Raw genomic sequence first — 16,984 nt, forward strand, 5'->3', positions numbered from 1 at the left:
AAAATGATAAGAATCACCTTGGTGGTTAGACTATAGAGTGCCATTATTAACACATTCTTGGCACTAGATGTCTTCAGAGGAAATCACTTATCTTCTTAACCCTTTAAGAAAGAGATCATCACTCCACATGTGCAGATGAGAAAGGTGAAGGCTACAAAGGTGAAATAAAACATTCAAGGTCACCCAGCAAAGAAGCAGCAGGGTTGGGATTCACTCGGGTCTGTGTGAAAGCCTTTAGTGCCACAAATTCCCTGGGATGTGACCCTGACAAAAACTGACCAGAAGAGAAGATGGCATTTATGTCTTCTTGGTTGTAAGCTATTGGGTCTTAATTCATCCAGCCTTTTCTGAGAACTACCTCTTCTTTGCAGGCACTGCCTTGGATATAGTGAGTAGAGACTCCCCCCAAAAAGGCAAGATGTGTGTAGAGTCCAAAGAACACAAGGGTGGACATGCACAAGATCTACAGTGAGAAACGAGGGTTTCTGGTAGCCCAGAGGGGAAGAAAGTTGATTCTGACTGCCCTGATAGTTTTGGGTAGCTCGCTCTGTTTCTGAAGAAGAGTGATGGAGGTGAGAGAAGGGGCACTGGTGTCCACCTGGATGGGGTAACCTGGATTGGGACCAGTCCTGCCTCTTAGGAGCCATGTGGATCTTGGGAACGTTGTCTAAAATACCTGATCTGAGAATCAGATTTAGTATAAGTGAAATGCTGGTGTGGCAGGTTCGGGGCCTCTTTTAGGAGCTGTGACCTCTGGGGACCTGGGAGTAGCTAAAAAGAAGACAGAGGTTGGTAGAGATCATATTGATGTCACTGTGTCTTTGCTCATTAAGAAACTGAAATAGAGGTGTCCCCAGCCTGGTTCCAAAATGGATATGCTGAACCAAACTTTAATGCAGGGGAAAAAAATAAGAGGAATAATGCATTATTTTGTAAACTCTTCTTCTATGCAGGGAACAGGGATGAATGGTATCAGGAGAGAAAGAGAGAAGCATCTTAACAGTCTACCTTCACCCTTAACTCGGGAGTACTTTTCCTGGGGCAGGGGAAGAAGTCCTCCTGGCTTCCCCTTAAGAGTCCTCCATATGCCCGTGAGTGCCAAAGCAGCCTGTCTTTGGCAAACATCTCAGTCCCTAGGCTCCTCCTGCAGAAGCTGGAATCAATAGAATAGACAGTAACCATAGGGGCAGAGATGCAAAGGCGCCCACCGTAAGATAACACAGCGTGAGCAGAAGTTTCATTAGCAGTGGAAATGCCCACTGCCTGGGAACCAGTACTCAGTCCTGGGGCAGACTCAACCTCAGGCCACTGACACTTACAAAAGGAGCTCGAGGTTCTCCCCTAAACCCAATGAGGGCCGAACATATAAGCTGTGGCTGGCCCCTGAGGGGTACTCACAGAATGGGGGTATCATTACTATGTGAAGTTGAATATGCTGCCCCCAAATATGCCACTTTGATATAAGGATTATTTTCAGTTACAGGCAACTGAGAATCAGTCAACAAAGGAAGAGTCTTTGCCCTTCCCTTGGGTGCCAAAAGCGGGGCATACATTTCCCTCTGAGAAAGGTGCCCACCCTGTACCAGAACAAGTGACTCTTATTACCAAAGATGAGACGCTGACACCAAGTTTACTTTGCATAAGCAGAACCTATTAAAATAGCCCTATCTTCCTTTAGTTCACTCATATATTTCCTTGTCACTTCATCATAGTTTATCATCCCTGGAAGCCCAAACTTCCTTTCCTTCGTTGAAATGGTACATAAGCCTCCAAGCCTAACTGCTTTTTTGAGTTTCACCCCTTTTCTGTGAACATCTGTGCACCTAAACAGAATCTGAATAAAATTTATGTCTTTTCTCTTAATCTGCCTTTTGTTAGTTTAATTCACAGACCCTTAGTTACTGAGCTAAGGAACTAGAGGAAAATAGTTTTCTCCCCAACATACGCTCAATAATGATAAACTCAGACTTCCCTTGGACACCACTTTTTGTCATGTAGATGCTTTGTGTCACTGGCAGAGAATTCCAAGGGGATTAGTAATTTAATCTATAATTTAGTTAGTTATTTACAAAATGGAAACCTCTCTGCTTTGCATTTATCAGTGATAGCCATTTTTTGTTTCCTAAAAACTTATTTTTGAAAAGACACCATATCATTATTAAAGAAAACTTTCAAAATAAAGAGAACAGTCTAATATCTGACTTTAAATTTCTGCCTATTCCATTCCAGAATGTGATCTCATGCATCTGTGTCTTGACAGTTGTATCATATATACCACCTTAATCTGCTTTTCTCATCATAAAGATTTTTCTGGGTTTCTACATAGTTTTCATATGAGTTCTTCCTTTCGTTATTCATCATTCTTCAGAGAGCCATTTATCTCCTAGGACTTCTGTGATGAAAGTGCCATTGCTTGCTAAACTCCTTAAAGGGGAGTATAATATATAATTTCATTTTTTATCTCTTCTAATGACTAGAGCAGTGCTGGGAATATGCTTAGTCCTCAGTAAGTGTTTGCAGGCTTGAAAAAAAAATGTTAGTAGAAGACAAATTCTAGGAACAGAGAACCATGTAAAAGACTAAGAGGTCTTGTCAGTTCTTCTTGCATACAATATAGCATAAGTTTCCTGAAAATACAGCTAAAAATAAAAATATTATACTATAAGCCACACATTTTCTCCATGTTCAACCCTTCAAAGCAATATTGCGGTCATACCTTTGATTGTATGCAGGTGATGTTCCTGACCACTCTTATACAGGAAATAAATATTTAGCAGTCACAAAAAAGTCTGTTTATTGTAGCTTTGTGGGGAGGTAATCTATGTGGATCTATATTTAAGTACGACCTAAATCAAATCCCTTACGATTATACACTGGAAGTGAGAAATAGATTCAAGGGATTAGATCTGATAGACAGGGTGCCTGAAGAACTATGGATGGAGGTTCGTGACATTGCACAGGAGGCAGTGATCAAGACCATCCCCAAGAAAAAGAAATGCAAAAAAGTAAAATGGTTGAGGAGGCCTTACAAATAGCTGTGAAAAAGAAGAGAAGCAAAAGGCAAAGGAGAAAAGGAAAATTATACCCATCTGAATGCAGAGTTCCACAGAATGGCAAGGAGAGATAAGAAAGCCTTCCTCAGTGATCAATACAAAGAAACAGAGGAAAACAACAGAATGGGAAAGACTAGAGATCTCTTCAAGAAAATTAGGGATACCAAGGGAAGATTTCATGCAAAGATGGGCTCAATAAAGGACAGAAATGGTATGGACCTAACAGAAGCAGAACATATTAAGAAGAGGTGGCAAGAATACACAGAAGAACTGTACAAAAAAGATCTTCACGACCCAGATAATCACAATGGTGTGATCGCTCAACTAGAGCCAGACATCCTGGAATGTGAAGTCAAGTGGGCCTTAGGAAGCATCACTACGAACAAAGCTAGTGGAGGTGAAGGAATTCCAGTTGAGCTATTTCAAATCCTAAAAGATGATTCTGTGAAAGTGCTGCACTTAATATGCCAGCAAATTTGGAAAATTCAGCAGTGGCCACAGGAATTGGAAAGATCAGTTTTCATTCCAATCCCAAAGAAAGGCAATGCCAAAGAATGCTCAAACTACCACACAATTTCACTCATCTCACACGCTAGCAAAGTAATGGTCAAAATTCTCCAAGCCAGGCTTCAACAATACGCGAGCCGTGAACTTCCAGATGTTCAAGCTGGATTTAGAAAAGGCAGAGGAACCAGAGGTCAAATTACCAACATCCGTTGGCTCATCAAAAAAGCAAGAGAGTTTCAGACAAACATCTATTTCTGCTTTATTGACTATGCCAAAGCCTTTGGCTGTGTGGATCACAATAAACTGTGGAAAATTCTGAAAGGGATGGGAATACCAGACCACCTGACCTGCCTCTTGAGAAACCTGTATGCAGGTCAGGAAGTAACAGAACAGGACATGGAACAACAGACTGGTTCCAAGTAGGAAAAGGAGTACGTCAAGGCTGTATATTGTCACCCTGCTTATTTTTAACTTATATGCAGAGTACATCATGAGAAATGCTGGGCTGGAAGAAACACAAGCTGGAATCAAGATTGCCAGGAGAAATATCAACAACCTCAGATATGCAGATGACACCACCCTTATGGCAGAAAGTGAAGAAGAACTAAAGAGCCTCTTGATGAAAGTGAAAGAGGAGAGTGAAAAGTTGGCTTAAACCTCAATATTCAGAAAATTAAGATCATGGCATCTGGTCCCATCACTTCATGGCAAATAGATGGGGAAACAGTGAGTGGCTGACTTTATTTTTGGGGGCTCCAAAATCACTGCATATGGTGACTGCAGGCATGAAATTAAAAGACACTTACTCTTTGAAAGGAAAGTTATGACCAACCTAGACAGCATATTAAAAAGCCGAGACATTACTTTACCAACAAAGGTCTGTCTAGTCAAAGCTATGGTTTTTCCAGTAGTCATGTATGGATATGAGAGTTGGACTATAAAGAAAGCTGAGCGCCGAAGAATTGAATGCTTTTGAACTGTGGTATTGGAGAAGACTCTTGAGAGTCCCTTGGACTGCAAGGAGATCCAACCAGTCCATCCTAAAGGAGATCGGTCCTGAGTGTTCATTGGAAGGACTGATGCTGAAGCTGAAACTCCAATACTTCGGCCACCTCATGTGAAGTACAGACACATTTGAAAAGACCCTGATGCTGGGAAAGATTGCAGGCGGGAGGAGAAGGGGACGACAGAGGATGAGATGGTTGGATGGCATCACTGACTCAGTGGACATGAGTTTGAGTAAACTCCGGGAGCTGGTGATAGACAGGAGGGCCTGGGGTTCTGCAGTCCATGGAGTCGCAAAGTCGGACACGACTGAGCAACTGAAATGAACTGAACTCAACTGTCCCTGGTAGAGGCAGTCCAGCACTTCTGTGTCCTAGAGAATTACCTAGATATGAACTCTGCTGCTGCTGCTGCTAAGTCATGTCCGACTCTGTGCGACCCCATGGACAGCAGCCCACCAGGCTCCTCTGTCCACGGAATTCTCTAGGTAAGAACACTGGAGTGGGTTGCCATTTCTTTTTCCAGATATGAACTCAGACACCAGCAAATATTTCTAGGAGATGAGATTGCAGACAAAGAAGAATGGATTTAGAAGTCATGAAGCAAGATGTAGAGGAATACAAAGCCATTCTAAATTGCATTTTATATCTTTGCCAAGAGGTTTTCTTAAAAAAAAAAGTCCATCCCTGAGGGTATTCCTTTCAGGATCTAGTGAATGTTTCTGTGCAACAGAAGATGGACCTGGAGAAAGCATTGATTCTTGAGCCCTGCATGACCTTGGCTGTGTAGTCTGGTTCTGGCTGCCTTCTAGGATGCTGGGATCCCTGCCTTGTGTCCAAAGATGAGGAATGGAGGCTTCTCTTTAACTCCATCACAGTCTGCATCTTTAGAGCCGGGGTATAGTAGCTTGGATAAAAGCCAGTTAAAGATGCTGTGATGTGCTTAGTCGCTCAGTCATGTCCAGCTCTTTGCAACCCCATGGACATAGCCCACCAGGCTCCTCTGTCCATGGGGATTCTCCAGGCAAAAATACTGGGAGATCCTCCTCCAGGGGATCTTCCCAACCCACGGATCGAACCAGGGTCTCCTGCATTGCAGGTGGATTCTTTTCCAGCTAAGCTACCAGGGAAGCCCCCAACCAAAGATATCAAGTCCTAATCCCTGGAATTTGTAAATGTAACCTTATTTAGAAAAAGGGTCTTTGCAGATGTGGTTAGGTCAAGGATCTTACGGTAGAGAGGTTATCATGAATTAGTGAGATGGAACCTAAATGTGGTCTCAAGAGTCTTTATAAGATAGAAGCAGAGGGAGATTTCACATAGCTCACAGAGGAGACAGCGATGTAAAGACAGAGGCAGAGATTGATGTGATGTAACCCCAAGCCCAGGACTGCCGGGGCTGCCACCAGGGGCCAGACAAGCCAAGGAAGGATTCTCTCTGAGGACCCTGGAGAGAGCTCAGTCGTCCGAACTCCAAAAGCGTGAGAGAAGAAATTTTTATGTTTCAAGCCACCAAGTCTGCGGTATTTTTTTTTTTTTTTTTACAGCAACCTCAGTAAACTTGGATACGTGGCAAGGGCAGACACAGGGCTACAGGGGCCCACAGCAGCTCTCTGTGATGACCCAGGAACTGCAGCAAGAGGCGGTCCTTTGGTCCAGGCTGCGTGGTCCTCTCCCCAGTACTTCCCCTGACTCCCTCATCTTCATGGTGCCTCATACACCATTCGGTTTATTGAAAAGCTTCAGTCCACCAGGTGAAGGAACAGTAAACAGCAAGATTTCAAGGAACTCACAGTAAGGACACCTGGGAGTGTCAATCAGACGCAGAAACACCTCTGCTGACTGGGCTTGCCTCTGCACAAGTCAGGTTGCTCAGTCGAACTTGGCCTCTACCAAGTGGCCCAGCTTTGTGGAGTGGAGGAAACAAGCAGAATGGAGGCCAGCCCACTCCCCAACGTCCCTTAGCCCCTGCTCAGTTACCCTGCATAAAGCAAGGATGTCTGCGCCAAGTGCCGTGCCATCATTCTAGCCCTACCTGGAAGCTGGTCTTGGGGGAATTCCGCCCAGTCCCTGAGGCCTGCGTGGCCGAGACGGGGAGAGGTCCACGGCCCCTTCCACAACTTCAGGTAAAGCAGGTTTCATAGTTTCTGCCCTTGTGATGTGAATCAGCAGTAACTGTGAGCCCCCGAGTCTCCCTGGCTGTGAACCATTGATCTTTGCTTATCACTGACAAAACTCGTATAAAAGATCTGAGGTTTCCCTCAAACTACGTCAGCCTATGAATAATGTGGGTGAGGGGAATTACCTAGATATGAACTCGGACACCAGCAGTTATGTATATGAGATGAAATTGCAGACAAAGGAGAATGGATTTAGAGGTCATGAAACGAGACAGAGAGGAACACACAGACATTCTAAATTGCATCTAAAAGAAAGAAGTTGAAGTGTAACAGTGAAACGGATGTCGTCTGGTGGGGGAATTCTTAGCTCGCTCCTTGTTTCCACGAGGAACTTCCACATCCCTCCAGAAGGGGGAGCAGTAATGGAAAAGACAGCTCTGGCTCCCCCTCTCTTCCTCACCGAGGTGGAGGGGTGGGTGGTGGTGGTGGTGATGATGAGCTCCTACGACTGGCAGGTGGGGAAATTTTGTCACTTGTATCCGTTGGACCACAAAAGCCAGAGGAATGGGCCCCTCTCTCTGTTACCTTTTTAGGACAGCCTGAACTCCACAGTAAAGGTGCCCGTGGCTGTAGACCTTCGTGCTGAGGTGACCAAGTTGGTCTGGTTTTGTCAGGCCAGTTTATGTCCTTGCTTCTTGATACTGAGGCAGGAGACTGTCCTCTATGCAGATGAGTGAACTTATCCCACTGACCTGGTCTCACAAGCAGAAATAAACCATGAGTTCATCACTTCACAATTCTGTTCCGGAAGCGCCTGTTCTCGACACTGTAAGGAAGAATCTGCCGCGTTTCTGCACACTAAAAATGAAATATCAGAAAGAGAAAGTTTAAAGAAGAATCCCACTTAAGATTGCATAGGGATTTCCCTGGCCATCTGGTGGTTAAGACTTCACACTTCCACTGCTGTGGGTTCAGGTTTGATCCCTGGTCGGGGAACTACCAACCCATATGCCATGTGGCACAGCCAAAAAAATAAATAAATAAAATAAATTTTTAAAAAATCACAGTAAAGAAACCCCTAAGAATAAGCTTAACCAAGAGGGTGAAAGACATATACTCTGAAAACTAGAAAATATTGATGAAGTAAATTAAAGATGATCAAAGAAATGGAAAAATCTCTCCTGCCCTTGGATTGGAAGAATCAGCCCCCCATCCCACTGAACCCCAAGGCAACCACTGATCATTTGCTGTCTCTGTCATTTTGCCTTTTCCAAAATGTTGGAGTCATACAGCATGTAGCCTTTTCAGACAGGCTCCTTTCAGTTAGCAAAGTGTGTACTTTAAGGCTTCTGTTTGTGGTTTGATAGCTGGTTTTTTAAGATCACTGAAAAACATGTCACTGTGCATATTACCACAGTCCTGTTTATCCATTCATCTATCAAAGGACATCTTGGTAGATTCTCATTTTTGGCAATTATAAATAAAGTTGCTATACATATCTGTGCTCAGATTTTTGTGTGGATATGTTAACTCATCCGGGTAAAAATCAGGAGCATGATTACTGGATTATATGGTAAGCCTATTCTAGCTGTATAAGAAATTACCAAACTGTCTCCCATTGTGGTTGTACCAGTTTGCATTTCCACCAGCAATAAATGAGAGCGCCTCTTAATCTTCTTTTTGTAAAAAATTAATTTATATGCTTTTCTCTTGTTAATCTTTTTGTTTGTTTGTTAATCTTTTTTAATATTTGTTTTTATTTATTTATTTGGCCGCACCAGCTCTTAGTTGCAGCATGCAGGATCTTCAATCTTTGCTGCAGAGTGCGGGATCTTTGGTTGTGGTGTGTGAACTCTTAGTTGCCGCATGTGGGATCTAGTTCCCTGACCAGGGATTGAACCCAGGCCATTGCACTAGGACCATGGAATCTTAGGCACCAGACCACCAGGGAAGTCCCTTAATCTTCTTCCTCTCCAGTATTTAGTGTTTTGATTTTAGCCATTCTAACAAGTGTGTAATGATAATTCACTGTTGCTGTAATATACAGTTCCCTCATGTGTTTTCATATGCTAATCTTCCATCTATATGTGTTCTTTGGTGAGATCTATTTTTGAAATTTTTGGGGTTTTTTGTTATAGTGTTTTGTTTTAGCATTGTCACTATATATTCTTTTTAAGCATTTTTAAAAAATTGAAGTATAGTTGATGTACAATATTACATATGTACAATATGTACAATATTACATATCACAGGTGTACACTAAAGTGATTCACAATTTTTAAAAGTTAGACTCCAGTTATAGTTATTATAAAATATCGCCCCTGTTCCCTTATTATTAATATATCCTTGTAGCTTATTTTATACCTAATAGTTCCTACCTCTTAATTACCTACCTCTACATTGCCCCTCCCTCTCCCCACTGGTAACCACTAGTATGTTCTCTAAGTGAGATCTTTTTTTTAAACTTTAAAAATCATTGCAGGGACCCACCCCGGTAGACCCACCCCTGTTTTGCCACCGACCACAGACAGATAAGATACTTGCAGAGAAGCTGTTCTCCACTGAGCTGCAGACACACAGCAGTGCAGACTCTGAGACAAAGAAATTAGCAACACTGAAAACCTCCAGAAGGAAGGCTCTAATTAAGGTAGGTATTCATAAGCATCCTTGGGAAAGAAAGACATAAGAAGCAAGGATAGTTTCATGTCCTTGGGGGAGAGGCTGGGATTTCGGAAATCTGACACAAGAGGTAACACTTTTCTTTGCATATCCCCAGTGTTTACAAACCCTGCTTATGTCTTAGTACCCTGCTTATGTCTAGTGGAGAAAAGCAAGCCATGCCACTTTTCTCTGCAGGATGCTAGGAGGGTGTCAAAGCTCCTCCAAGAGTGGGAAGGTGGATAACAGAAGATTCTGCCTATCCCCAGGCATCTGGGGAGGAATCTGTCATGCTGTGTGCATTGCGTCTATGACAGGAAGGCACGTAGGTATTGTTCTCAAGGAACAAAGCTGGCAAGCAAATTTCATCCCTGACTAGATGCTAACTTAAATGACAACGGACTTAAATGACAACGGGCACATCCCACCAAACCCTGGAAAGCCTTCTTGGCCTCCTTCTCACAAACTGAAAAGCCTCCTTTTCAGTTTCAAAAGCAAGTCCAAGTTTACTCTGCTACAAAGTAATCTAGAACTTGGAAGTCAGATGATCTAGATTCTAAAACATTGTAGCTTTTTTACTCTTTTTTTTTTTTTAAGTCACAATGACGTACAGAAAAGAATAAGGATTTGGAGAAGACAGATGTGGTTTTTGAGTCCTGGCTCTGTTGCCTCACCCTTTGTGTAACTTCAGGTACTGGACAAAAGCTGAGATTCAGGTGTGATTGTAACTCCAGAAAGAGAAAAATGTTAGTGCCTGCTTCACAGGGATGCAAGAGGAATAAATGAGGTGATGCATGTAAAATTCTTGGTGCATTGTGATAAATGGTAGGGCTCGCTAATACTTTCCACAAATTTTAATGATAAAGGAGCATGGCGAGGAGTGTGGAGTGGATAGGAAGGATCTAGGGAAGAAAATGAGTTGAAGACTTCCTCTTAACCCAGGATATTAGGAGAGCAGAACAGAAGGACCATGAACTGAAAATTGTTTTTAAAGTAACTGTAAAAGACAAGTGGGGAGGAAGATGTAGGAGGGGAGACTCCTGATTTGAAAGATGCTGGCCACATAAAAAAGAGACCCACCTCCATACTTCAGAAACTGTCTTAAAATCTATTTTGTGTACATACTCAAGTGAAATGAATATCTTTAAAAACGGCTAACTTGCTTCGCATTTCACATGATAGAAATGTGGCATGGTGGAGAGGGATGTCTGAGTGTCCAATAATCAAATGCCTTGGAAAAATCTTAAGTCTAGATCAAAATTGCCTTGAATGTAAATATCAGTTTGAGGAGAATGATCATGTTTTAAATGTTGAATCTTCCCTTCACTTTGTTTATCTCTGTTTCAGAAGAAAGGAAGGGAGGAAAAGGAAAAGAATCAAAAGCAAATATGGCAATATGCTGGCAGTTGCTAATTCTGGGAGGTAGAACTATAGGTATTTAAGTTTTCTTGGCAAATTTTGGCTTTTCTTATCCCATCCAATCCCTCTGTATTAGTTAGCCTGGGCAGTTTTCAACTTTTTAAAATGCAAATAGGCTTTACTTTCTAGAGAAGTTTTAAGTTTACAGAAAATTTGCGTAGAAAAGGCAGAGAGGTCCCATCATGGAGGTGGTGGTGGTGGTTTAGTCACTAAGTCATGTCCGACTTTTTGCGACCCCATGGACTATATAGCCTGCCAGGCTCCTCTGTCCATGGGATTTTCCAGGCAAAAATACTGGAGTGAGTCACCATTTCCTTCTCCAGGGGATCTTCCTGACCCAGGGATCAAACCCAGGTCACCTGCATTACAAGCAGATTCTTTACCAACTGAGCCGCCAGGGAAGCCCCAGAGAGGTTCCATATAGCCCCTGTATTATTTTTCTGTTTAAGCTGCCATCACAAAATGCCAGGTGGCTTAAATGACAGGAGCTTATTTTCTCACAGTTCTGGGGCTAGAAGTCCAAGAGCAAGATGCTGACAAATTGGATTTCTGGTGAGAGCCTCCAGGGCTGCCTTCACACTTGGTTGTCATCTTACAAGGACACCAGTCCAATTGGATTAGGGCCCCATCTGATGATCTCCTTTAACCTAAGTTACCTCCTTAATGGCCTGTCTCCAAATTTAGTGACACCGGGGGTGTCTTGGTCAGTTTGGGCTCCAATAAACAGAATGCCATAGATTGGGTGGCTGACAAATGACAAAATTTATTTATCACAGTTCTAGAGTCTGCAAAGTGCAAGATCAAGGTACCTAAGCAGTCAGGTTCTAGTGAGAGCCCGCTTCCAGGTTGCAAACTGCCAAATTCTCACTGTATCCTCACACACTCTAGGGCAGAGAAAGGAAGCAAGCTCTCCTGTGCTTCTCATAAGGGCGTTCATCCCATTCATGAGGGCTCCACCTCATGTGTGTGTGCGTGCTAAGTCGCTTCAGTCATGTCCGATTCTTTGTGACCCTATGGACTGTAGCTCACCAGGCTCCTCTGTCCAAGGGATTCTCCAGGCAAAAATACTGGAGTGGATTGCCATGCCCTCCTCCAGAGCATCTTCCTGACCCAGGGATCAAACCTGTGTCTCTTACATCTACCTGTATTAGCCGACGGGTTCTTTACACTGGCAGCGCCTGGGAAGCCCTCCACCCTCCTGACCTCACCTAATTCGATCACTTTTCAAAGGCTCCACCTCCTGATACCATCACAATGGGGGTAAGGTTTCAACACACAAATTTTGGAAGGACACATTTAGTCCATAACAGGGCTTTAGGGCTTCAACATATGAACTTGGTGGGGAGCAGTGGGGCACAATTCAGTCCGTATTTTTAAATAAATATATCGTTAAGAAATGAATGTCTCTTAGGTGCCTCTGTGGCTGGCCTCCTCCTGCCTTGATGGATTACACACCTGAGCCCAATTTAACAACAGTGACTGACTTCTACTATCCTGACATCTATGCGAGCCCCTGCGATGGGGAGGGGAGAGACAGCAAGCTGCTTCTTGCCATCTTCTACTGCATCCTGTTTGTATTTGGTCTTCTGGGCAACAGTCTGGTCATCCTGGTCCTTGTCGCCTGCAAGAAACTGAGGAGCATCACGGACGTATACCTCTTGAACCTGGCCCTGTCTGACCTGCTTTTTGTCTTCTCCTTTCCCTTTCAGACCCACTATCAGCTGGACCAGTGGGTATTTGGGAGCATAATGTGCAAGGTGGTCTCTGGCTTTTATTACATCAGCTTCTTCAGCAGCATGTTCTTTATAACCCTCATGAGTGTGGACAGGTACCTGGCAGTTGTCCATGCTGTATATGCCTTGAAAGTGAGGACGATCAGCATGGGCATAGCCCTGAGTCTGGTGGTGTGGCTGACTGCCCTCGTGGCCACCAGCCCGTTACTAGTATTTTACCAAGTGGCCTCCGAAAATGGCATCCTACAGTGTTACTCATATTACAATCAGCAGACGCTGAAGTGGAAGATCTTCATCCACTTTGAAATGAATATCTTAGGCCTGCTGATCCCATTCAGCATCCTGATGTTCTGTTATATCAGCATCCTGCACCAGCTGAAGAGCTGCCAGAACCACAACAAGACCAAGGCCATCAAGCTCGTGCTCATCGTGGTGGTTGCCTCCCTACTCTTCTGGGTCCCTTTCAATATGGTCCTCTTCCTCACTTCCCTGCACGACATGCACATCTTGGATGGATGTGTCATGAACCAGCGGCTGACCTATGCCACGCATGTCACAGAAACCATTTCCTTCACCCACTGCTGTGTGAACCCTATTATCTATGCATTCATGGGTGAGAAATTCAAGAAACACCTATCAGAACTATTTCAGAAAAGTTGCAGCCACATATTCATCTACATAGGGAGACAGGTCCCTAGGGAGGCCTGGGAAAAATCATCCTCGAATCAGCACTCCACTCGCTCCTCCACCATAGACTACATTTTGTGAGTCTGTGCAGGGCAGAGCATCTCTCTGCCTCCATCACCCACCTTCTTGAAACAGAAACGATTCACGCTGCAGTTGGAGGCTACATTGAAGGGAGACTCTTAGAAAGCTGGCTACAGACAGAAGACTTCTTTCATGATATTCAGTGAATTACTACTATTGCAAGTCAACCCTCTCAACTTTCAAAGACTTGTCACTATTTTCTGAAAATAGTCTATATGTTTCACTGTGTTAGCTATAGGGATTTTTTCCCCCTAGGTTTTGGACTATCTTTATCAATTACCAGCTTAAATTTTATCAAAAGCTTTCTCTTTATCTATTGAGGTGATCATGTAGTTTTCCTCCATTATTCTGTTAATTTCGTGAACTGTATTGATAGGTTTTCATATTTTAAACCAACCCATGTTTTCCCTAGAAAAGATGACCTAATGTTTATGGTCATTTTAACAATAAACAATTGGATTCTCTTGGGATTTTTATATCTGTATTCATGAGAGATACTGACCTGCAACACTTGTGACGTGGGAAATGCCTCGGATCTTGAACCGTGCTGGCCTTGCTCAGGACATTGCAAGGGACACCTTGGAATTCCTGTCCTGGACCCTGCTCCTCACTTACAAGCTGGCCTGAGGTAGCATCTCTGCATGTCAAGGCAGACACGTGTAAGATAAGGTTGAAGATGGTGATGATGCTTTGTGTCTTGCTTGCTCCATAGACCTACCCGATGTCCCATCTATAACCTATAAACATCTTTGTACACATAAAAGTTTAATTATTGTTACTATAATAAAAATACACAGCATGTAACATTTTACTAGCTGTGCAGTTTCGGGCGATGTAGTTTAACTGTTCTGTGTCCTCATATGTAAATGCAGATATTAATAGCAATAATGCATACCTCTGATTTCTGTGAGAGGGTTATGCAAGGTTATGAAGCTGTGTTCTAACGCCACCTACCCTTTACTCACTGGGAGTAACAAGAGTCCCCTATAGCAGGGTGGAAAGAATGGGAGCTCATTCCTGCATGTATCCGGTGTCTGTGTGTGTGGTATGTTAAGAATGTGTCAAGGAAAGGCTGAAAAACTGTTCCAGATTAAAGGCGGCTAAAGATATGACAATTAACTGAAATATATGATCTTAAATTGGATTCTGGGTTGGTGGAGGGAGAATGCTCTGAAAGACAGTTTGGGGATGATTGGTGAACTTTTAATTTGGGCTATTTATGAGATAACATTAAGTATTAAAATTGATAAAACAGAGAAACACATAGAACAGCCGCTGGGGGTAGAAAGTGCAACAATTAACGTTACTTGTTAACTACCTACTTAGGATGTAAACCCCATGAGGTCATCGACTTCATCTGTTTTATTCACTCCTGTGCCCCTAGAGTCTGGAACAGTTCCTGGCACATAGTATGTGCTTAATTAACATTTGTCAGATGAATAAATGAACTGGCCTCTGAAACAAGACACGGTTAAGAACCAGGGTGAAGTATCAAAGCCATCTCCCCTTACATGCAGAGACTGAGGTTATCCACTCTGGCTCCTGGTTATTATTTGTCATCCCAGTGAACCTGACCTGCAAAACATTCTGATTGACTCAGTTGTTCGAGGCACACAGCCAAAAATACATCTGGCAACTCCCCAGATCAAATACATGTGTAACTTACTAACCCACAATTGCCTAACATCCCTTCTAGTTCCGCTCCCCACTGCTTGGCCTGAGGCAGGAGAGGGACGTGGGATGGCCTGGCCCTCAGAGGACCAGCACAGGCTCTGACTGGCTGAGTCCGAGCCTCAGGTCCTTGCTCAACCACCAGGAGGAAGGCTTGCCTTTGGAAGAAGGTTCAGTTGGCACATCTCGGTTGGACATCATGCTGCAGAGAGGTCTCAGGTGGCTGGCGAGGCACCAACAGGCAGCATGCCTTCTCCCAGCCCTGGCTGGGCAGCCCCGGATGCTCTGGTCAGCCTGGACGCCAGCCCCACTCATCACCGTGAGTACCCACGTTGCATCCAGATGCAGGCTGCTGTGAGTGTGGTCAGTCTCAGATCGAAGGAGCTACGAGGGACCTTAGACTCCTTTGACAGATGAGAACTCAGAGCCAGGACTCCTGATTCCTATAAGTTGCTCATGCCACTTGGCCATTTCATCCTGTATGGAGGGGTGGGCCCTCAGACTGGGAACTTAGCGACAATATCTTGAGGCCCCTCCAGTCTTACTGACCCTGCTGAACCTTTCCCATATGGTTAACTGGGGTTGCTGAGCCCCAGAGTGAGCAAGTGAGCAGAATCAGGGAAAGAGAATCTGATTAGTGGCGACTCAAGGGAAAGCAGTGATTACTGTTTAACATAACATTTTCTGGACAAAAAAGAGGCGTAACTAAAAGAAAATTGTGGGTAAGAGTCAAGATGATGGAGCAGGAGGACAAGGAGTTTGTGTCTGCTCATAAGTAGGAACACCTACTAGGCGCTGGCGGGGGTCCCTGGACACCTAAGGAGATGAGAGGAAACCCCACACAACGACGAGGTAGGATGTGCAAGGGAAGGAGGAAAAGTGGAGGCGGGATGCCCCTCATGGGGGCTGGGGAAGGGGAGAGGTCCTCATGCTTGGGTGGGGCCTACTCATGGCAAGGGGTTCAGCAGGACAGAAAGGGACCTTCGGGGGACTGGAGGATCATAAAATGTGACCAGCATCTTCCTTGCCCACTTGGGCCCCAGCAAGTCTGCTGTGGTCACAGGTCTGAACCCCACCCCTCAGGGTCCCCTCTGGCCTCCTGGGTCTTGGGCTTGATCCCCCCTCCCCGGCCCCAACTCCCCAAGGTCACTTCTGGCTGCCTGGGTCCCGGGCCCGAGTCCTCCCCCACCCCAAGTTTTCTTTCAGCTATGCCGGCCTTGTAGGAGCGGGCCCAGTCAGCTACCTTTTGAACTTCCCAGGTCTCAAGAAGCCACCTCCATTCCGATTCAAAGGATTATTCCCTCCCGAACTCCGGCTGGAGCCCCATCATGGTGAGGCTGTACAGTGAACTCATGGAGAAGACGGTGGATGGGACGTGGACGCGACTTCCTGGTTACTGTCACTCTTGGCAGTATCTTAAAGAGGGGGACCTAGCTAGGATCGCTAAAGTTGTCCCTGGTACGTTCACACCACTGTATTAGGAGCACTTCACCTGGGCTGGAGAGTCCTGCTCCTCTGGAGAGTACAGGACTATTGGCAAAACTTTGCTTCTGTGTGTGCATTTTCCTTGGGGAGCTCCGTGCACCAGCCCGGCTCCCACACCTCCCATGCGGCCTGCATTAGCCTGAGAGTCAGGTATGAGGCAGTCGGGACCTGGTGATCCTAGATTCATACACTATCAGGCTAGAAAAGGAACGTGGAGGCCGTCTAGTTCAACCCGCTCATTTTACACGTGAGAAAACTGAGGTCTGGAGAGGCACCAAGCGAGTTTTTTTGTCAGAGACTGGACTAGAGTCAGGGATTCCTGGCTCCTGGGCCAGTGCTCTCTCCATCCCTGTCTGCAGTCACCCCTGGCATCTCCTTACACCTGCCAGCCCCACCATCTCCTGTAGACCAGACAGGTGCAGCGTCAGTGAGGAATTGGAAAGAGGCAGTGCCTGGGATTAAGGGCCAGTGCCTTCACCTTGGTCCACCCAGTTTTGGCAGCTCAGTGATGCTACAGGGGGCAGGATCTTACTGACATCTGGGGCCAGGAGCCGGAGTCTGTTGGG

At 44.8% G+C, this 16,984-nt stretch overlaps 1 protein-coding gene across 38 annotated transcripts in view; it reads left to right on the forward strand.

Annotated features, from left to right (window-relative positions):
• Window positions 1-16,984, forward strand: part of CCR8 (C-C motif chemokine receptor 8) — a 32,085-nt gene that overhangs the window by 11,295 nt on the left and 3,806 nt on the right. For 7 of the 38 annotated variants that reach the window (XR_014064635.1, XM_081527482.1, XM_081527480.1 and 4 more), the window contains 3 exons: window positions 9,167-9,331; window positions 15,079-15,252; window positions 16,193-16,391. Coding sequence is in view for 27 of the 38 variants with exons in the window: in XM_081527482.1 (XP_081383608.1) it covers window positions 9,167-9,331; window positions 15,079-15,252; window positions 16,193-16,391 (538 nt within the window). In the remaining 11 variants the exon portion in view is untranslated. Of the gene's footprint in view, window positions 1-9,166; window positions 9,332-9,540; window positions 9,668-10,689; window positions 10,777-12,172; window positions 14,096-15,078; window positions 15,786-15,898; window positions 15,997-16,172; window positions 16,392-16,984 lie in introns of those variants that run through there. The other 31 variants (XM_081527519.1, XM_081527496.1, XM_081527509.1 and 28 more) reach the window with 20 other exon arrangements.

This window comes from Giraffa tippelskirchi, chromosome 9, assembly GCF_054371585.1.
Source record: "Giraffa tippelskirchi isolate mGirTip1 chromosome 9, T2T-mGirTip1v1.2.pri, whole genome shotgun sequence".
NCBI lineage: Eukaryota > Metazoa > Chordata > Mammalia > Artiodactyla > Giraffidae > Giraffa > Giraffa tippelskirchi.